This window comes from Rissa tridactyla, chromosome 2 (genome assembly GCF_028500815.1).
Source record: "Rissa tridactyla isolate bRisTri1 chromosome 2, bRisTri1.patW.cur.20221130, whole genome shotgun sequence".
Lineage (NCBI taxonomy): Eukaryota > Metazoa > Chordata > Aves > Charadriiformes > Laridae > Rissa > Rissa tridactyla.
Window position 1 is genome coordinate 47,420,919 of NC_071467.1, and position 23,869 is coordinate 47,444,787.

General features: G+C 40.8%; 1 protein-coding gene across 1 annotated transcript in view; it reads right to left on the reverse strand.

The window, feature by feature from the left end:
- The window catches only part of ASXL3 (ASXL transcriptional regulator 3), a 137,198-nt gene extending 125,960 nt beyond the window's left edge, over window positions 1-11,238 (reverse strand). The window contains exon 1 of the mRNA XM_054189564.1: window positions 11,054-11,238. Within this exon, the coding sequence (XP_054045539.1) occupies window positions 11,054-11,238 (185 nt within the window). The remainder of the gene's footprint in view (window positions 1-11,053) is intronic.
- Window positions 11,239-23,869: the final 12,631 nt, after the last annotated feature.

A 23,869-nucleotide genomic window follows, 5' to 3' on the forward strand; every position in this document is an offset into this window, starting at 1 on the left:
TCGCAAAGTGACTGTAATCCACTGGTCAGAGTATAAAGAACAAAGAAAGGCTCCGGCAGGAAGTACAGTGAGTTTCACTTTTCTCCTTGAGGAGAGCGTGCTACTGGTCCAGGCTAGGATGCTGCAATTACAGGGTCTGATCATGGGAATTGGTGAACTGGGCTAGCAGAACTGGAGCAACCTAGCTGTGAAGAGTGGGTAGTGGGAACTACTGGGTGTGGTTAGTGGAAACTACTTCACTATGATTCCACCAGTTCACATGAAACTGACCAAATCTTGTTTGTGAGAAACTTGTCAACTGCTGGAAGAAGGAAAAACAGATTAGTTATTTCAACAGAAGCATGAGTATGACAGGAAAATACTGGTTCTTCTACAGAGAAAGGTAAGCCAGGAGCCACTGGAAGCATTCACTGTTACAGTGAGCATTAAACCATACCTTAAGGCACTGAGAACACCATCTCATTGTTGAGGAATGCTCATATTTAGGTTCCTATAAGGGTTTTCTCCTATATTACCCTGCTTTGACAGAAGTAATGTGACATTACTGAGAAAAGGTCCCATTCCTGGGTTGTGTTCCTGGCTTCCTAAAGGTCTGTGACGCCAAGGGTTAAAGGGCTGTCTCAAGAGTTAGAATCTCATTCCTCTCAATCTGCCCTATGAAAATGCAAAAGGTAGCTGAAATAGACTACATTTATATTTTACTTGCAGATTACCTTTTAAAATAAAAAATATTAAGCCACAATAATCTCTGTATTATTTCATACTAACAAAATAAAATACTGACACTTTAAACACAACCACAGATGGCAAAAAAAAAAAAAAAGTGCAGGCTCAACCTTGTCTAACAAGTACAAAAATTACTTTGAATAAAACAAATTGGAGGAAACCCTAGAGCAAACCAAAATAAAATATAGCTCTTCAAAGCAGCATTGATTGTGGATCAAAGGGAAAGGCCATCAAAACTTCCCAAGCCACAATGTTTCTGCATGTCTGAAAAAGAATTAACTCAGAACAAATATGGAAATAATAGTAGGTCTCTGTTAAGCCAACAACAAAGAAATCCTTAATACCATAAAACAAAGTTATGTCAAATCTCCCATTTTTAAAGATACATGAAGCTCTTTTCACACAATGCTTTAAAATGTTATTTATAGTAACAAAAGCAAAGACTTAAGATAAAAGTCAAAGGGATTATCATCAATAGTCTAGCTACACAGAAGTTACTCTAATTTTTTGTTTCACTTGTGGTTTTCAATATGAAGATGTAATGCAAAAATACTTCTATACCTCTATATGATCTGTTTCAACTCCACTATCTTAGCAAACCAGACAAAGCAACAACCAGCTTTTGGACAGCCAGACACATTAAATAGTAACATGCAAATTAACAATTCCAATGGGCTTTTGTTGATTTTCAGGGTTTTTTTCAGCATTGGTTTCCTTAATTAATTAGTATAATTTTCTTAAAGTTTACAGGAGCAAGAGAACAACTCTTAGTTAACAGCTGGATCCTGTCAGCAGACTAGTGCAAGAAATACAAGAATTAAGGTACGAAGATTACTCACCCAATATGCACACGTCATCTGAACCCTGAGGACTCTCCATAGCATTGTAAAGCACATAGTCTTCAGTAACATAAGAAAACCTTTCTTTCAGGATGAAATTTGGAGAAAAAAAAGCAAAAATACTGGAGAGAACATCCAATACACGAAGAACCCAACAAGCACTGCTGTTCTCATTCTTGCTTTATTGTCAACTCGTGTTAGAGAATTAACTGAACTGTGTTTCAAAACACCACTTACAGGAAAGAGAAGAGGCCAATAATAAGGGCAAGCTATTAATAAATAATCCTTTTAAAATGTTACCATAAATTATCACCCTTCATAGGCAGATGTTCTATGCTTCATACATATGCTGAGCTCTGCATTCCCAAAGTGGGCAGTCTCCACTCATTTTGTTCAGACCTCTCACCTTTTTACATCACAAATAACAAAGGATCGTGTCTGGCAGTCAAACGACAGAAGTTGGATCACTGCTACCTACTTAAAACTATTATCAGTTCTTGTGTGGCAGAGTATCCTTAGACATGTTTTGTTGTCAGCACACAGGGGATACTACAAAAAGTACTGCTTATAGTGCGTGACTCTGTTAAGAAGCACTAAGGTGTGCATCTGCCAGCCTGAAAGTGCGTCCCAAGATGTCTGCTGCCTTCCAGGAGCTAAGGTCTGAGATGTTGCCAAGAGGGTGCCGCAACTTGTCAAGAGCTCGGACTACTAACCATTGCTACTGTTTCATGTGGGCATGAATGACACTGCAAGACAAAACCTTGGCAGAATCAAGGAAGACTACAAAGCCCTGGGGGTGTAAGCAAAAAGTATTGGTGCCCAATTTATCTTCTCTTCCATTTTACCAGTTAGAGGAAAGGGTGCACCCAGAAATAGAGGTATAATGCAAATCAACTTCTGTCTTTGTAGCTGGTGATATCATGAGGGTATTGGCTTTTATGACAACGGGACATTCTTCAATGCCTATAACCTGTTAGGGAGGGATGGGATCCACCTGTCCAGAAGACACAAGGGAATCTTTGGCAGCAGGCTGGCCAACTTGGTGAGGCTGGCTTTAAACTGTAGGACTTCAGGGGTGAGGTCCAAGGTGGCAACGCTCACGCCATTGCAACCCACTAGGGAATAAGCCAGGCCAACCTGAGCAGTGACAGCTGTTCCTTAGGTGCCTCCCAAGATAAGAACCAGAAGACCAATCACCTCAAGTGTATATATACCAATACATGCAGCCTGGGAAACAAACAGGAGGAACTGGAGCTCTGTGCACAGTCAGAAAGTTATGATATCATAGGAATAACTGAAACATGGTGGGATAATTCACATGACTGGAAGATTGTGATGGATGGATATAGGCTGTTTCATGAGGACAGGCAGGGAAGAAGAGGAGTGGGAGCTGTGCTCTATGTTAAGGAGAACCTTGAATGTATAGAAGTCAACTATAGCAATTGTGGAAGCCCTATTGAATGCCTCTGGGTCAAGATCAGAAGGGTCATCTCCAAGAGGGATCTTACAGTAGGCATCTGCTACCAACCTCCAAACCAAGACGATAGGGCCAACGAAACAGTATTTGGGTCACTTAAGCAAGTTTCGGGTCAACAGAACCTGGCTCTTATGGATCACTTCAACTACCCAGACATTTGTTGGAACAACAATACAGCAGCTGAGATGTCATCCATTGAGTTCCTGGAATGTGTAGAGGACTGCTTTCTCATACAAATATTAGATGTGCCAACCAGGCACAATGAGGCACTGCTAGACTTGCTACTCGGAAACCAAGAAAACCTGCTTTGTACTTTCTCGGTTAGCAATAGCCTTGGCTGCAGTGATCACAATATTGTGGAGTTTGGGATTCTGCTGAGCACGCTGAAGGTTAATACTAAGATAAAAGTTTTAGATTTTAGAAGAGCAAACTTCAGCTCACTCAGAGCTCAGTTGTGAGGGATTCCGTGGGAAGCCTCCGTGGAGCGTAAAGGAGCTAGCAAGTGCTTCAAGAACAGTCTCCTGGAAGCACAAAAACAGTTCATCCCCTTTAAAGATAAGGGAAGTAGGCAGAGCAAGAGACCACCTTCGCTTAACTGCAAGCTTCTGAGTCTGCTCAAAACCAAGAGAGAAGTGTACCAGAGATGCAAAAGTGAGTGAACACCTGTTGAGAACTACAAGGGTATTGCCAGGGCATACAGAGATGCAATTAGAAAAGCAAAAGCTCAGCTCAAATTGAACTTGGCCAGAAATGTCAAAAACTACAAGAAAGGGTTCTTCAAGTACGTAAACAATAAGCAGAAACAGAAGGAAAATATTAGCCCACTGTTAAGCAGGTGAGGTGAATTAGTCAGCAACAACACTGAAAAGGCAGAGGTTTGCAACACTTTCTTTACCAGCACTGTTTGGCCCTAGGCCTCAGGAACAAAAATCCAGGCTGATGCAAACACAGACCCACCGTCAGTGAAGGAAGAGTAGGTATGCAAACTATTACAGGAGCTTGACCCCTACAAATTGATGGGCCCTGACATTATCCACCCAAGGATGTTAAGAGAGCTGGCTGACATTGAGGTCCCTCTCCATAATCTTTGAGAAGTTGCGGAGATCAGGGGATGTCCCAGAAGACTAGAAGAAGGCTAATGTCACCCCCATCTACAAGAAGGGCTTAAAGGAGGATCCTAGAAATTACAGGCCCATCAGTCTTACTTCAGTTCCTGGAAAAGTTACGGAATGAATCCTCCTGGGGTCTATCACAAGTCAAATGAAGCACATGATTGGGAAAAGCCAGCACAGATTCAGCAGGGGCAAATCGTGCTTGACAAACCTGATTGCCTTCTACGACAAAATAACCTGCTTGGTTGATATGGGGCGAGTGGTAGACATTGTCTACATGGATTTCTCCAAGGCTTTTTACATGGTTCCCCACAGCCTCCTCCTAGGGAAACCGATGTGTTACAGTCTAGACAAGTGGTCTGTGTGGTGGGTGGGGAACTGGTTGACAGGCCTCACCTAGAGGGTGGTGGTAAATAGCTCCTTTCCAAACAGGCAACTGTCACAAGTGGGGTTCCCCAGAAATCGATATTGGGCCCAATGCTGTTTAATATCTTCATAAGTGATATGGATGATAGGATCAAGTGCACCCTGGTGAAGTCTGCCAATAATACCAAACTGAGTGGGGAAGTGGACACTTTGGGAGAGCCACACTGCAGGAAGACCTGGATAGGGTGGAAGGCTGGGCTAAGAATCTTACGAAGTTCAATATGGAAAAGTGTAAGGTCTTGCACCTGGGAAAATATAATCAAGGAGTGCAGCACTAGTTGGGATCTAACCAGCCGGGGAGCAGCTCTGTGGAAATGGGCCTGGGGGTCCTGGTGGCCAACAAGCTCAATATGAGTGAATAGTGTGCTGCAGCAGCAAAGCAAGCCAACAGGATGCTGGGTTGCATCAACAAGGGCATCACCAGCAGAGATAAAGAAGTCATTATGCCACTCTACTCAGAGCTTCTCAGGCCACACCTGGAATACTGTGTTCAGTTTTGGACCCTGATGTGCAAAAGAGATATGGACAGGCTGGAGAGGGTCCAGAGAAGAGCCACAAAGATGACCAAAGCATTGGGAAGCCTGCCATATGAGGAAAGGCTGAGAGAACTGGGTTTGTTCAACCTTGAAAAAAGAAGGCTTAGGGAAGACCTTACTGCCATATTCCAGTATTTAAAGGATGGATACAAAGAAGATGGAAACTACCTTTTTACAAGAAGTCACATGGAAAAGACGAGGGGTAATGTGTACAAATTAATCCTGGGAAGATTAGGATCGGTCACCAAAGGAAATTTTTTCACAGTAAGAACAATCAGCCATTGGAATAATCTCCCCAGGAAAGTGGTGGATTCACCAACATTGGACACTTTTAAGATTCAGCTGTACAGGGTTCTGGGCCTTCTTGTCTAGACCGTGCCGTTGCCAAGAAAGATTGGACCAGACAATCCTTAAGGTGCCTTCCAACCTGGTATTCTATGATTCTATGATTTTTCATTTTGATATTTTTTATGCAGTATCTTATGTCATTAAATTATTGAGGCAGAATTCACTATTTCAGTACTTCCAGCAGCTGCATGAGAGTCCTTGTAAATTTAAGAATGGATGAAACTAAACGGATGTGAGTTTTTTCAACTGAAAGGAATCATTACAAATTGCTTAAACTACTCAAGTGTTTAACCTTTCTATTCAATTTTTATGAGCTCCACGTATGAGCAGAAAACAACAATATGGTTTCACCAAATGAGGATCAACTGAAAGACAGAGAAGAGACAGGATGTTTCTCCTCATTCCTTTAAATATTTTCTTTTGTTCTCTTTTTTTTAAGTGTTCTATCTTAGTTTATCAGACACAAAAAGCTGAAAACTGGTATGGAGATAATGCCCAGGTTGTACATAAGCATTGCTGTAGTGTGCTGCAAAGTACAAAGTGAGTTGACATATCGGGTCTACATCAAAGATATGCCCTTTGGCAGGTTGTAAAGACAGATTGCAATTTTGTCCATAAAAAAGTGTGTTCTACAAAATGGGTACTGTAACATGAACTGTTAGTGGTATGCCACCATTCCACTGATCCTGCACATGCGTTCATTTCTCAGGAATGCTTGTAAGCTGCGCTATGCCTTGCCCTAAGATAAGCAGACTTGCATGAGGAAAAAAGCAGCGTGTCGCAGACTGAAAGATTCTACTCTCTGCAGGAGGCTTCTTCCACAAAATGTAAGTTCCAATACAGGACATGCCAGTGGCTCCTGTTTTACTGCCTGTACCACATACGCGGTATGTACGGCAAGAGCTGAATATAATGGGAGTCCTTTCCTGCTTATGTTTTAAAAATTAAGGGAACAGCTTGAAAAAACACTGCATTGCAGGAACTTAAGTTTTCAAAGACCCTTTAATAAAATACCAAGAAAGAGCAAATGCAACACTGTCAGTTTGGAGCCTCACGACTTGGACATACACATTACAATGTATTTTAAGACTATCATGTAATGTATTTTTCTAAAGTATTTCTGCTTCTTTCATTATGAATGTGGGAAATGGAAAGCTGTGTAATGATTTCAGGCTCAAGTCCAGTTTTTGTACTCCTTTTTATCCATAACTATTACATGGTACATTATGAGTTTCAATATAGATTGAATATAGAGACATGACCATATCCATTTCTCTCATAATTACTGTGAGAGAAATAGTAATAGAGAGTGAATGAGGCAAAAGTGTAGCCACAGAAGGAAGATGATTTTATGACTATGAAACAGAACTACTACGGAGACGCTGTTGGTACCATAACTGCCTCTCCCACAGATTTCCTGCACAGCTTTGAGTAAGGTACTTAATCTTTACATGCCTCAACTCTGCATGGGTAAAGCAGAGGTCAAAATACTTAACTTCATAGGCATGTTATAAGTATAGAAACATTTGAGTTTGGGAAGCTACTGGGTGTTGCTAATAATAGCTATGTATGTACAATTGAAACATAAAAGAAAAATATATTTTAGCACAGAGTTTGAAAGCTTTGTACAAAATTAAGTATGGCACCTCACATCAAACAAAGCAAATAAAAAATCAGCAGCTCTAGTGAGTGAACTTGAAGTACTTGGGAAACTGGCACGCAAGTATGTAATTTAAAGTCTAGATTGTTAATATATGGACATGCACAACAGAGGGGAAAAAGCAATGCCAGCAATGTTACCTCTGTCATTTCATACTTTTTAGCATTTCATTTTGAAAGCCAAATATTGTTGTAATGTAAGGGCTTCTGTAGAAAATTTAACACGTAAATATCCATACATTTGCTGTATGTGTTAATTCAACCTCTTGTTCCTAAAAATAATTCCACGGCACACAATTTTACAACATATTGATCTAGGTAACTCATGAGTCGTTTTTTGTGAGTAGATATCAATCACTTCATTGTTTACTTGGCGTTGGAAAGAAATTGATTTAATCAAACCTTGCAGTAATACCTTATTGATGTATCCCAAGAAAACGAAGTCATAATGAACCATCAGGGTCCTAACATAAAACACTGTAAGGAGTGGCAATTTTGGCTTCAGTCTTTCATTGTGATTTGCAAACATATGTCACTACACAAGTAAAGCCCTGTGCAAGACTGTAGCTGGTCTGAGCTGCACTAGGTATCATTCACATAATAGACTTGGGACAAGTTCTCCATAACTTGTCAACGCCATAAGGCTCGACAAAACCACACCATGGACCTTGTGTATCTCCACCATTTATATACAGAAGTGTATCATTTTTACTTGACTTCAACAAATTGTGACCCTTCTAGGGGAAGCGTGAGGTGATGTGACATCATGAAAATAAGAGACAGTCTTAGCCCTTCTCCTCAGCACTGGCTCAGCCTTTGTTCTCCAGAAGCTTTAAACTTTTCCATACATTGGACCACATGGGAATAGCAATTTTACTCGATACACAATAAAATTCCTTTATGCACATTTGTCAAACAAAACACAGCTTATAATGGCAACTGCAGCAGCAACTTGAAAAAGTTAGAATAGCATTTAACATATTTTATAGGCTTTGAATACATGTTGCCAGTTTAAAGCATGGAGAAACAAGTACTGTAGCAACACACACTGCCAAAATTATTTTGGCAAAGGTGAGCATTTTACTGCAGTTAAACTTTTGTTACAATCGTCAGAAATAAGAGAGGACAATAATGACACTGCATCAGAATGTCTTCACTGAAGCAGCATCATTACAAGATGTTGTAGGACGTACAATGAGCCATATGAGAATTTAGCGCTGACCACAAATATGAGAATACCTTGGTACAGCTTACAGAGACATCTATAGGTAGTGTCTGCCTAATACCTTATAATTATTTACGTAGGAGAGAGAGGCTGAACTTCCTATGAAGGAATTCATACCACAAGGTGAAAACATTTTTACAAGAAATGTGCTTTACAACTAAACAAGTAATAGTAATAAGATATCAATACCCGTTACCAAAAACAGACGCACCATTAGCACAGACGTGTTACTTAAGCAAGTAAGTTCGGATCAGAGATGTATAAAAGACAAAATTAGTGCAGATACAAAAGGCAATAACCAGCAGCCTGTCTTTCTAGCTTTGTCATCTTTCTACACACCCAACTGAAGCTGAACCAGACCCAACTTTGCAGAAGACACACATACGAACGTGTACAATCATACATGCTGTATTGTGCATAACTATTTGTTGTAAAATTCCTAGAATGCAGAGAACCCGTACATACTCTGAAACTGAAAAACAACATAAACAATGCAGTCTATTACACTTAGCAAACAATAATACGGAATCATGAAAACAGATACAGTAGGGTAAGGGTGACAGTTTCTTAATGAAGTGGCAATGGACTAGGTCTCCAGAGCCACAGAGCCGTTCCAGAAGCGGGTTCGATTGCCCTGGATATTTCTCTGCTGAGTGGGGGAAGTAGAGAGGGTGAAGGGAAATCCCAGGACAGAGTTCTCTCTAACGTCCTCGCCCCTCACCCTCCTATCCGCACTAAAGGGATGAAAAGGCAATTCCCAGATATTTCACTTTTCTCTAGAATTAAAAGGAGAGATTTTCGTGGGATATCTGATGCATGAACTTGCAGAGATAGAAACAATCCCTGGGTATTCACACACACACACATGCAAAAAGAAGAAAAGAATAGGCATTTCCTCACACATACACCGAAGAAGGGATGTAGCTATTTCTCTTCTGCAGGCGGGGACGGGAGGAGAGCGGGGGGCTGCCTCTACCGCCAGCTCGGGCTCAGCCACGCTCGGAGCGGGCTGCCCCGGCCCCGCCGGGGGGAGGCAGCCCCTCACCGGCACCCCCGTACACACACACCCCGAGGCACGCCCGAGCCCCCCTCACGCTGGGGCACCCCGGCCTCTCCCGTCACGCACCAACTCGCACACGCACAAGCTCCCTCCCGCAAATCCTCGCACACGCACTCCCGCACCCTCCCTCTCACACGCACTCCCGCACACGCACCCTCTCACACTCACGCTCCCTCACACTCCCACCCCCTAACACTCACTGCCTCACACTCACACCCCCACTCCCTCACGCTCACACAGGCACCCCCTCACGCTCACACTCCCCCACACTCGGTCACACTCACAGGCACCCCCTCACGCTCACCCACTCCCTTCACACACACAGGCACCCCCTCACACCCACAGTCCCGCACACTCACAGGCACCCCCTCGCACTCACACACTCCCTCACACCCATAGTCCCTCACACACGCAAGCACCCCCTCACATACATTTCCCCTCACACACTCCCTCCGCTCACACACACACAGGCACCCCCTCCCATACTGCCCTCACACGCCCCTAGGCACCCCCTCCCACACACTCCCCTCACGCACTCACACTCCCCTCACACTCACAGGCACCCCCTCACACACACTCATACTCCCTCTCACACTCTCCCTCAGTCTCCCTCACACACACACACTCTTCCCCCCTCCCTTCCTCTCTCCCTCCCTCCCTCACACGCACGCTCGCCCCAACGGCCCCAACCGCCGGCAACAAAGCGGCGGGCAGCGCGCCGGGCTGGCGGCGGGACGCGCGCGCCGCGCGCGCGCGCACACACACTCACACACACACACATACACATACACCCGCACGCACACATACACAACAATGCTGCCGCGGCACCTACCAGGCGGGCAGCCTCGGCCCAGGTGCGGTCCTTCTTCTTCCTCTTGTCTTTCATGTTTGCATCTCATTGAGGTGGTTCGGGGGGGGGGGGCGGGGGGAGGGCGGACCGGGGGGGCGGGGGGGCCCGGAGGGGTTCCGCACGGACAATGATACGGTGACACCGAGCTCTGGAGCCCCCGGGGCGGGAGGGGCGGGGGAGGAGGAGGAGGAGGAGGAGGAGGAAGAGAAGGAGGAGGAGGAGGAGGAGGAGGAGGGGAGAGGGGGCCGGGCCGGCTCGGCTCCCCGCAGCGGCGGCAGCGGCACAGCTGACAGCTTGAGGGATGCTCCGCTACGCTCACAACAATGCACTATGACGTCACGCGGGGGAATGGCGCCCGCACCAAACATCCCCGCGGCGGCGGCGGCGGCCGCCCTCGCGAGGAGGCCGCCCGAGAGCGTTCCCGCCGCCGAAGCCTCGCGAGAGCGGCCGCGGCGCCGCGCTCCCCCCCGCCAGCGGGGCCGGGGTCGGCGGGGAGGGGAGGGGAGCGCGGCGGGCGGGCGGCGGGGCCGCACTACAACTCCCGTGGTGCAGCGCGGCGGGCGGGGCGTCTCCCCGGGGGACGCGGCGCTGAGGGCGCTGCCGGGGCGGGGGCGAGGGCGGCCGGCGGTGGCGGTTGTTCTCGTTGGCGCTGGGGTTGCGGTGGGGTCTCTTGCGCCGCCCGCAGCTCTCCCCTGTTTCACCCCGAGAGCGCGTTCGGTAAACCCAGACGAAAATAAGGCCCGGTCGTCGTTCAACCCCCCACGGCGGGCGACCTCCTCGCTGGCGCTTACTTACTGCTGGGGCTGCCCGGGGCGGCGGTGGCCGCGGCGGTCGCCGGCCGTGCCCTCCTCGCTTGGTGCCGACCCTCGGTTGGTGCCGAAATCCGGCAAACCAGACCCCGGCCGGGTCGGTGCCAGCTCGGAGGGGTCCCGCGGCGGCGGCGTTTCAACTCCTCTTCGTGTCGGAACAGGAAAGAACATCTTGTTCCAGTGTAATCAAAGGAGTTGGATGTGCTGCGCCCGTGGAACTGCTGGAGGATGTTTTCTTTTATTGGATGACCCAGGATTGAGATACCCACCAAAGGCAGAGCGAAGGACTTGGCGCACCTTTCCGAATTGCAGGATATTGTGGTGTGGGTTTTCTCCCCTGCTTCCTCCCTCCCCCAATTATTAAAATACATTTGGAATACTACCGAAACATATTTGGCATTTGTTGATCAGACTGAAGTGAGTTAGAAGTTACTCAAGCTTTTGTGTTCTCCATCTGTTCAGTCCCTGCTCCCTCCGTCATCCTATTCCCAGCAGTACCCCTGTTGCGCCTTGCCTTCTTGCCTTTGGTAACATTAAACCTTATTTTCCCACAAATGTACAGTTTACTGGGGGGAAAAAAAAAATCATTCCCAGCTACCACAATGCTCAGTCTGTTTTATCTAGAAAAGGGCTGGGGGCAGTCCCGGAGGAAGCAGAAGCAGCGACCTGATAGCATTCGCAAAACTCTCTCAAAGAGCCCTCAGATGGGGTACGGTGTTCCAGCTGCAGATGCATCTCGCTTTTCCTCCTCATCTTTATGCTCTAATTGGAAATGATACATGGAAAATAACTCTTTACCACGACATGTTTCCAGATTTCATAGTTCGTTCCCACTTCAATGAAAATACAAATATTAATGAAAAAAAAATTCTATTAAAACAGCTGCTTCTAAATTTCATTTTGATTCCAGACTGTATAATATTGATCAGAGGATTTGAGTATGCCTCAGAAATGTTATTGAGAAAAATGTTGTTGCAACTGGATTATTTCAGGTTCAACAGGGATAGGCTGTGTAAAAATTTTTACAATCATCCAGTTGTCAAAACAGCTATGTATTCATTTGTTATTTACTGAATAACTTTGTCACTTTAGTAACATTTAGAAGGGAAATGTTTGCTATTACAATCACTTCTTTGTCTATGTTTTGTTTCGTTGACTTTGCTTTCTGCCTTTTATGTCTCTGTCCTACTTCCTTTTTCTTTCTTTTGTGTTTCTTTGCCTTTAGTAACTTTCCGTTCCTACACCATATAGGCTTCATTTGCATCTCATCCCCCATGCTAAAAGTCTACATCTTTAGTATTTTAAGTACCTCATTAAAACTGCCTTCGAAATACCATAATTGTTTTCAGTATTGAAACTACAACAAAACAAAAAAGCATAGGGAAGTTTATCAGTCACTCCCATCAGAAGTGGCTGTTTCAAGACTGAAACAAATGTTCTGCATTAGTTCCCCATCTGTTCACAGGTAGACGATGATCTGGTGGTTGATCCAGTTGCTTCACGTGCATAGCATGAACTGAACCTCTGTTACTCAGGAGAGCTCTGGTGTTGCAGTATTGGTGATGGACAGAGGAGGACATTTGTCAGGTAAAGAGAAGTTCAGGGACCCTGTAAAGCTAATCTGACTTTGAGGGGTTTTTTTGTTGGTTTGATTGGTTTGTGCTATTGTTCACAGCAGTCAGGATCGCACTTTCATCTGGTATTTCTATGGACACATGGAATAATCTTTGTAGTTACGCATCCTTTCTGTTCAGCTGGTGAAGAAATTGAACCAGTGTCTGTGCTGCCATTTAATTCATTTGCATCATTTCTACCAAGTCCAGGTGCTCCTAAGTTCCTTCTGTTGTTCACATGCAAATAGTTGGAAATCATATAGTTAATGGCACTGACTTTGCTGCAGAAAGAAAACCATTTATGCTGTTTGCTGTATCAGAGCTGAGAGACAGTGTGCATTCTGTATGCTTTCCTGATGAAAAAAAAAAAAAAAAAAGAATCTGTGCTCCTGAAAGGAAAAATTAGTTTTCTGTAATGAAAGTTTTATCTGAATCCTATAAAGATTGTCAGCATACAGAAAAACCAAGTGACTCCACAGAACAATACACTGCTGCTTTAAGGGAGTGAAAAATCATGCCTAAGTCTGGAAGCACAACAGAAAAAGGTCAAGTTCAGCTTATGGAAGAAAGCATTTCCTATTGATTATAGATAGTATTTACTGCATGAATTGGATCTGACACTACAGGAGATCATAACTGTTGCTACTCTAACTGAATTGACAATAGCAAAATTGAGAAATGGTGAACTATTCGAACTGCAGACGCTGGAACTATGACTAAAAGCTCAGCATATGTAACACATATATGTGCATATATATGTGTGTGTGTGTAAATATACTACTGCTGCCTCCACAGCACATTGTAAGAGAGCTGTAAACCTGCAAATACTGCAGAAAGATGTTATTTTAAAATATATCATTAATGCCTACTTAAGCAATATTTATGTGACGTTACAGTTCCAGATGTTACTGTTTTGACGACAGATAGAAGCAGCTATTTATTATGAATGCATTTGTGTCCTGTTACTTTTTTCTTGCCGTATGCTACTAAAATAACATTGGACACTGGCTTCTGAGTTTCAGTACTCAGTGAATGCATTTACCTGCAATGCTATAGAAGTTTGACACTTGATATATCTAGTGAGCTACCCGAAGAACATTGTTCTTGTTTCCTGCATATAAAAATTAACTTTTGATACATACTGTGGAATTCTTTATTGTGTACAGTAATATTCCTCTTAAGCAGAAATCTGTGACCTGCACTACCTATGCAAATATATATATATATGGACATTGTTTGAATACAATGAAACACTGCTGCAATACAAATTCCAGTTTCAGCTGTTACAAAAGAAATAGTATCAGCTATTACATGGAAATGCCGTATGTGTGCAGGAGGATTTATTCACAACATGACCATTCAATCTAATGTGCCACTTTTACAATGGAAATTATATTCTCTACAATTGAATGAGAGATGCTGAGTCACAAGATAATTGAAAAAATAGCCAAGAATGATACTAATGGAGACACTGCGTTTTCTGAATTAGTTTCAGCACAGTGGTGACCAAAAAGCAAACCAGAATCCTTGGTTTCGTGTGGACTTAGGGAAGTCAAACAAAGCCATTGTGAGTGACAGTTAACCATTTACAGATACTGATGTCATAGGTGCAGAGTATGTTTTCTACTCTTGATTTAAAGAATGCATATTACCAAGTGTTCAGACAGCATGAATTTCATAGCATTTATTACACTTCATGGACTTTTCTCTTTTAATCATATGCCATATGGACGTGAATCAACATCCAGAGCTTTTCAAATATGTTAATATTTCTTAATAACAAGCCTGGAATCTAGTATTATCTGGATGATGTTACTGTATTTGGAAAGACTCCTGAAGCTCATGAAAAAACCCTACAGGCTGTACTTCAACATGTCAATACAGGAGACCTGAAGCTGAATTTTACTAAATACTAAATCAGATGCATGGTAGTGTTTTCTGGAGCACATCATCTCTCCATCAGGACTGGAAAAGGTTGTAGAACATTTAGAAGGGCTCAACCTTCCCAGGAAAAAAATTAAAAAGAATTACAACCATATTTTCAGGTCTCAAATCAAGGTATACATTCTATTCCTAACTGTGAGGTGTTTGTAGAACTATTAAGAACAGTACATTGCAAAATCTAAAATTTACCTGAGGCGTATCTGAAAATAGCAAATTTTCAAACAATTAAAGCTTTGACTGTGAATAGTCATAGTGTAGGCTTCATTGTTCACCGTAGTTGTCATTACTTTTGTCTCAGACCAGGAATGACCAACTACTATAAACATAGGGCTATTTCCTTTACTCCCTCATGGCCCTCTGGCAACCATATAAACACTCAGGTCTTTTTTATGGCATTGCAGCTGAACTAATAAACCTGATTGCAGCTAACCTGGGGTCCGCTTTGCCCTCCCAACGGATGAGCAGTGGTATCCCCAGCGTGGAGAGCCTACCAAGCAGTCACCTTCCAGTCAAACTGCCTTCCACGGAGCACTTTCCCAGGTCATGCTGGGCCATCACTTTCTCATCCTAAGAATATGGAGCCACTTCTCCCCAAATCCATGGGGACAGTTTCTAAGAGAAGACCGTTGTGTTTGAACCATGAACAGCTTACAAGATACCATAAAAGTGCCAGAAAGAAAACATTTCTTTGTGCGTATACGACAAAAGAGTAGGGAACCTGCCTCTGAGGCATTACACTCCAACTGCATACAGATCACACCTCCTGGCAGTTCCGTTAACGACAGAAAGACTCAGAAGAACAGGATCTGTCTGCAGATGGCTAGCAAGATTACTTTCATTTTTATATGACACAGTTTAGTCAAATCAAAAACACAGCATCTGATAGTTTATCTCATCTGCGCTTTTTTAGATGCTTATCTAATTGATTATATGGAAGTTGTTGTGTGGATTATAAATATGTTTGCTGCAATTACATGAGAAAAATTTAAAGCTGTTTTCTTGTAGTGTCTGATTTAGCAGAAATTATATATCCTCTAGAAGGCAATTCAGGAATTCCAAATGCATGGATGCTATTTCAATACCATGTTTCAGCCTACAGAATGAACTTCACCCACAAGATAGGTATGTAATAAAATGTCACCCCAAGTTATATAGCATTTTAAGGAATTGTGAAGGTGTCCCAGAGGAATTACAAGCAAAATTTATACATCATGCTCATGGTAAGTCTGAAGTTGTCAGAACAAACCAACAATTACAGGACAAGTACTAGTGGCCAGAACTTGATATGAAGGACTGAAGCTTCCCTAAAATCACTTACCATGCATACAAGTGACTCATGCAGTAGCATTACAGCCTACCCCTTACCTTTTTTTGTCCATGAATGACTGACATCACAGCCCCTTTGGGCAGTTACTCTAGGTATCTAGCTATCTTTCTGTGATAGATGACATCATAAAATGACCAAACAGAGCATTTACATTGTGTGACATCTGCTGCTATAATCACTTTCCTGTCTGTTTTCAGCCAAGAATTAAAGCTGTAAGAATTAGTACCATTTAACTTCTTAAAATGTGCAATTTTTCTGGGAAAATCTATGTAAAAGGTCATCATCAAGTTACCTTAAAGCCAATGAAAAACTAGAATGGCATGTAATCACATAAATAATTTCCTAAACATAATGCCTGGAGAGCTACACATGCTGAGTTAAATGTTACTAGGTTGAGGATCTCTAAGCCTGCTGTAGTAGTACAATCAGATACAAAACACACAGTTCAACAGCATGAAAGGTAATAAAGATCATTGTTGTACTTGGGATCTGCAATTCAAATTTGGCTTTGTAAGTGCAAAACCCTGGAATCCTCTGAAAAGGGGAGTCAGAGTTTATGTAGTCTCTCAAGCTCGTTGGGGGAAAAGGACTACATACATATAAGCTGTCTTTGGGATAAGTACACACCTGCTTGCACCTGCTTGCCAAGGGCAACTTAGAAATATTTTGAATTGTTTGTGCATAATAGATGACTTTCCCTTACTTTCTCTGCATTACAAGACGAATGAACAAGATCGTCTGGTCAGCCTTCTTCTAACTGCTGATAACTATCTGCACACATCAGAAACTTTTAGATAACAAAAACATAGCACAAAAATAAAACGTTGGTTTATTAACACCGCGGACTTCTTAAAAAGAATACGGTCAATGCAGTATTGGTGATAAACGGCAGAGGGCATTTCTCAAATGCGCTGATGCGATAAAGCGAATTCAGCGTGGGGAATCTCTTTGTGTGCTTAGTCTAGGCTCTTGCTGTAGATATGGCGGTGTTTTTTCTCCTTTGCAGCTACAGAAACAACCATCGCTTATACCCCACTGTATACGATACTTCGTCACAGGTCAATAAACACCTCTGGTTTAGGTGTATTATATTATGTTTCTCTACTTGAGCTGTGCTGACTCTTCAGGAACAATAACCATCTCCTCTCCTGAAGTTAGCAGAGGAATCTACGCGGGCTTGGGGCACTTCTGCTGATTAAGGCCCTGGCTCTGCCAGAGACCCCGTTCATGCCGATGCTTGCCACATCAGTGCCATTTTACATAACAACTTCGTTAGCTATTTAAATCAAAGCCAAATAAAACAGTTATTCAAATGACAATATTTCATTACTATCATATAAAAATATATGTTTTGTAATCTCGGTCAGGGACTGATCCTTGGCAGTGTGTTTGTAGTGTGGTTACCACATCAAACATTGGTCTGTAGACATCACAACAATAACAATATAAATATATTTAAGATAAAATTATGCACATTTGACTTATATACTCTTTTTGAACTGTTAAATAATAAGTTTAAAAATTCTGTGAGTATCACACAAGAAACCGAGAGTCTTAATTAAAAACATACTAGTCAGAACAATAAGGTTAAAATTTTTAATGTCAGAGTATTTTGTGCTTGATTTCTTCAGTCATTCTTCTGTTTTCACCCTTAGCTACCGTCTGCCATATCTCTCAGATAAACTTATGCCCACAATAGGACATCCCAAATTTTGTTCCTGTGAGCCATCCATTTTCTATAGTCCATCCATTCAACTGCAGAACACTTATATTCAGACCTTTAAGAAATAAATAAAATTAATATTAAATTAAATTAATATTTGTTATACTATTTTACATTTTCTAAGAAAGAATTTCTCACTATAGCTAAGAAGTATATCTTTCATTTCTATTCTGTTTATTATAGGCTACAAAACCAACTTAAAATTTATTATCAATACTGCATATATGACACTTCACAGTTTAGTTGGCATGTATTGGCCCAATGATATTCCAAAGTTTAAAACAAGATGAAGTCTAAAGCCTTTGCTATTCCGGGATCTATACCCTTTTCAGTTTAAAATATGGAAGCAGCCCACTGAAGTTCATGAGAATAGTTGTGTGAAGGAAATGTTTAAACACTAGTAGAACCAGGCTTCCAGCATGTCAGCAGGTAATATATGTATTGGAAACTATTTGGTTGGATTGCAGAGGGCACATGGAGGAGACATACGTGCGATGTCTGGATCTGCTGCTTCTTTCTAAGTTATTAAATAATCAAAAGTGAGCATAGCACTTTCCTAGTACGCCTAGCTGATCTTGTAGTAAGATACAGTGATAACTTACAGAAATTAATTTTTTAATTTTCTAAATTCCAGGTTTTTTTTAAAGCATCCTTGTAAAAATGTGAGTTTATGAAGTTAATCCTGGCTTAAGAAAGTTAATTTTAAATAACCACTCAAAAATAAATTAAACACACCCTCAGATGATTTGGTATATTTTTCTAGAAGAATTAGCACCTATGGATGCTCACTGTCAGTACCGCAAGTTACCTACATAACTACACTGGGTTTTATATGGCCATTGGGAAGTTTATGGATTGGAAACACTTTCACTAAATTATGAAAAGTTACTGGAGGGCTAATTTGGAAAATTTAAGGATTTGCATGGCAGATGACTCCTCTTTTCAGAACCTGAGGTTAGGGCAGGGACAGGAAGTAAAGGTTACAAGGCAGATTATAAGTAAGTGTGCAATTTGTAATAAAGGTTTGTGGACTGTGAGCTTTTTAGATCAATCACTTCAAATAGCTGGCTTTTAGGTTATACTCAATAATTATAAGGGAGAGAGCCTGTAAGGAAGTTATTTTGGGAAATGAAAGAATATAACACATGTTATTAACAGGAAAGTATCACTTCTGGTCAGCTGCTTTTATAGCTGACGAGTTTGGTCTACTCTATTTGCATTTAAGAGACAATTAAAATAATCTTACAATTTTTCTGCATTCATCCTGCTAGAGTTTATAGACAAGGAAAGAAAATAGTTACATATAATTACTGCAAATGGTTTCCAAAGAATAATATGCTGCATGCACAACATCTACCCTGCCCTGATGAAGGCCAGCCATTTACATGCACATGGGAGAAGTAACTGAAAATAAGACCTTTTTATACAAAAAGGAGAAACTGCCTTTCTTGATTTGATTTAAAAGATCTAAATTGGTTATTTATAAAGAACAAGGTAACTAGTTCAAGGAGTGCACTGTAAGAATTTTTCAGAGCATATGACAATGTTCTATATTAATAAGCATTGTGGGGCTGAAAATATCACTTACACCAATCCAGATATAATAATATTTCAGGTAGATAAATTGGAGTGTTACAGCTCAGCAGCAAAAGGCCTACTGTAATCCTTCCTTAAACAAAACACTACATATGCTGGCTAAATTCTTAGATGGAAATTTGCCATTGAGCAAGGGGCCAGCTCACAACCTAGGCATCATTTACATGGCATGCTGCATGGCAGTATGCGTTAGCTATTATGCAATGGAATCCTATAGCAAAAACACAAAGATGTGTTTTTAATTTACCACCTGACAGAGATTACCGCTATTTTTCAGATGATCGGTACTCACTAAGCAGCCCAACCACATACGCTGCAGCTGCATCCAGTTCCAGGTCTATTCAGCCTATAATTAAACGTGTCCTTGCAATTTGAAAGAAAACTTGTTCATTTTCAGTTTTCCAAATCAGGAGTAGTCTAAGGTTACAATGAAGTATGCAACGCTTTTCCTCTAATTAACTCTTTTGAAGACCTGTTCTGTAAACATTTACATGGAGGATTCATTTCATGAATCCATGAGGTCATCATAAGAAATATTTCTCAAGCTTACAGGCCAAAAAGAGGCTAAGATGCCTGAATCAGACTCATGCAGAAATGCCTTAATCCAAAGTCACAAACCCCAAAGCTTTTCCCCAAGATTTTTCTTGCCTGGAAATGCCTGGAAAGTCCCGTGGAACCTGCCTGTCGTGCTGCCCATTCTATGCATTCTTGCTACCACGCTGCTTCTGTGCCTGCCTTCTGTGAGCAGCCAGGCAAGGCACCTAAAACTCTACCTTAAAGGTAATAAGCAGAATACGATGGGACTCCTGGTGACATTTAGTGATGTACTGAAAGAAAATTATCTACTTGTAATCAAAGAATTTAGCAAGGTGCCTACCACTCCTTCTCTTAGGTATTGTCTTATTTACTTACTGTAATGTTGTGGTTATACTTTTAAATGACTGGGTAAGCTAGCTAGAATATACAGATTTTCTTTGATAAGATCAAGTTTCACTTAAAATTACTCAAGCTTTAGTCTTGTGGTTATCCATACATTATTAAAGCATTTTTTTCTTTTGGCATTTCCTCTGTGGGGAAGAGATTGGAACAAGAGTTTCAAGTTCCAAAATAAATGGAGGATGGGTATTCTGGTCTGAACAAGAAAAACTGTGGTCGCTGTAGTCAGGATTGCGAACCAGATTTGGTTTAAAAAAAAATCATATGTGAAATCCCACGAGGCATGCAAGAAGGATAACGTTCAAATTGAGATGCTGCAGCATCACAGAAATTGTACGCTCAGATCCTGGCTCCGCTCCCTCTTTGAATCCCTGCAAGTCAGTTGCTTTTTCTCTAGCACAGTTCTCTGTCTCTAACTAGCGATATTAATATTTCATTTCTTCCTCCATTTGTCTTCCTTGCTTATTCAAATTGAAAGCTTGTCAGAACAGGGACTGAAAATCTCTTGGTATGTATACATCATGAAATAAAGTGGAAACATGATCTTGGTTTGGTGTCTCAGGCTACCATATGAAAGAATTTATATATATATTTGTATATATATTAAGGTAAATGGCAGTTGTATGATATTTGAAAAATACAATTTTCCCAGCATAAAATTATTACTCACCTTTTTTTCCATATAGATATCTAGGGAAAGCCAAATGTCGAAATGCGGTGTGTGAATAGTCCACTCTGTCAGACTGAGTGGGAGAAAATTGTCAGCTGGCCAATGACAGCAGCTTTCTGGACATTTTGCACAACTGGAACATTGCAAAGATATGAACCAGCAATAATTTTATCAGACTGCAAAACTGACTGAATTTGGCAATTCTGTACAAAGAAGTTTCAGCACAGATGCAAACATAAGAATAAATCATTATACTAGCGGCTGTATATCCTTTCTAAGGAGAATTTTCTTCCTCTGTTTTTAAATAAGAAATATTAATTGTATGGCTGGATCTTTTCTTTTCTAATAATTCCATTTTCTGAGGAGTTCAAGACTCTGAGAATGGTGAGGTAAATTGTCATACCTCTGTTCAGTTGCAAACGGCCCCTTAAACTCATATCTTCTCAGCTGTCACAATTTCGTGACCGAAAACCACAAACCCAAACATTGTTAAATATAGTCTAAAAGCTTAAATTCAGGTGAAGCTGGTCAGGTTTAACTTGAAGAAAAGTTACTGTTCAAAAAGGTTGCAATATGAGATACTGAAGAGAAATTCAGCCATAGATTTAATTGTGCTTTCATTACCAGAAACAGTGGAGCCAGCATGGTTTGCTCTTTCTTATATAACTCCTATACCTCCGCTTTCCAATATTAAGACCACACAAGCTGATTTCAAAGTCTAGAGGTAATGAATAGGTCTAGATTATTTTTATATGATTCCAGGGAAAGGTACACAACACTCTTCATGCTGTTCACTTTGTCCCCCAATAAATATAGTCACTTTTCTATGCAATGAGGTGGGTTTTTTTCATCAGCATTGAGGGAAAAAGGTAAGAGGACACTTGATGATTAAATAATTTTTTGTGATCAGATAGGGAGGCATAAAAAAAAATTACATTTAAAATGTGATGTATTGACTCTTGTAGCTGCCATTGTTCCATTTTTTTACAGTTTGTTATTCTTTTAACATTCAAATTCTCAGTATTCTTTGAACACTGGCAGTAGTATTCCGTCTTCTACATTTGGGGATTTCAGCTTTCAGAATATTATTCCACCTGGAACTTATAGGTTTTGCCCTTTTTTCCTAAAGGCCAGATTTCAATAGCTTTCCGGAGTTCAATAATCCACATGGTATGTTTCTTCCATATTTTAACAGTCTCAGTGTATTCCACAATTTGTTGACTAAAAATGTAAAAAGGTTGAGATGCAGAACAGTTTGCATTTGTGCTCCTATGATATTTATACTTCAAATAGTTCCCTGACATTTTATTTGGAAACTGGTATGTTCTTCTTCCAAATAAATAATTCAGATAACATATTACATTTTTGTAACTCAGGAATGAAAGTCAGTACTATTCATAGTGCTGTTGACATGCCTTCTAGTAATTTATGGAATAATTATGACCATATTTGGGATATGTCTATTCCCTACATTTCTGATTTGTCCTCCTCCAATACATCTTGACAATGCTGTTGTAATTCATGTATGTTGTACAGACTGAATATATTTAAAGACAGACAATTCGATCCGACAAATACACTAAAAATACAACACAGCTGTTTAGAGCTCACTTTCTCCATGAGACCTTTACAGTAGACATTTGGTTAGTAATGAAGGAATTCTGCAATTCTACCCTTTATTGTCAGTCCGTGAGACCACGCATGACAATTTGTACTGAATCATTACCTAAGTCCGTTTAAGCCTCTAAAGAATTCAGATGATACATATATGAAGTGCTTTATTTCAGGAAGTGGGTGGTAGGCAGCATTCAACATATATGGAAATAATTCTTCAATCGCTTAGCCAAACTTTATACAAACATCTAGCCTTACTTATCATATTTTACTCAGATTTTAATTTTCTCAGTTAAAAGAACTACGCAAATGTATAAATTTATTTCCTCCTTAGTGTTTTTAATACTTCTTCTTATGACTGTATTTTACAATCTAAAAAAAAGTGTCATTCATGTTGAAAGACAGAAAATATTTTAAAGAACAACACAGAGAACTTTCAACTGATGTTAATGTAAGTTTAAAAATGGGGAATTAGACTCAAGGGAAGAAAATCTGTGGGAATTTTGCTATTGACTTCATGAGGTCACGATTTTTTCCAGCCCTGCTATATAACCTGAGAATGTTGATTTTACACATCTTGTTGAAATTCATGTTTCCGTAGTACATAGCTTATGGCTATCATTCCACGAGCCTTAGAATTTGCGAGGACAGCAATATTAACAAGTAAAAAGCACAACTAATGCTTGTCAACACGTGTAACATTTTATAAATCTACACACATGTTGTGATTCATTATCATCTAAAAGCAGAGTTCCATCAGAAGTGACATGGCTATTCACTTTGTGAAAACTGCTCGTTTTAAAAATTTCATTAGAAAGTAACAGATTTGTCATGTTCTCTGAACTGAGTAACTGAAAACATAATTAAAATATCCCTATTGGGTTTATTGAGAGTAATAAACTTAATTAACAGATTCTCTTTTGTTTAATTTGACAGTTTTCTTTAGGAGACCATTGATAATTTATTTAAACTAATTCCTCATGAAAATTAAGTATTAATTATGAAATTACTATTTCATAATGGTACCATTAAAAATGCAGATCAGATGCAAATAAAGATTGACATTTTTAATTGTTTTTGTGTGCTACTAATTTTCTTTCATCATAAATGAACACTGGATTAGTTTCAGTGATTAACAAGAATATTCCAGTAATATTAGAGCATTTTAAAACCTTGACTATTGCTAAAATGTATCTTGTTACCGTTACCTCATTATTCACAGAATTAAGAGAATAATCAGTATCTGAATGTTGATCAAAAATTCAGCCGAGAGAAAACATACAGAAAGGATCAGAGGTAGACTACTCTCATAATTACATACCATTTTGTAAGTAGAACTGTTATTAAAGCCAGAGTGGCAGAATAGGGATTTTTAACTA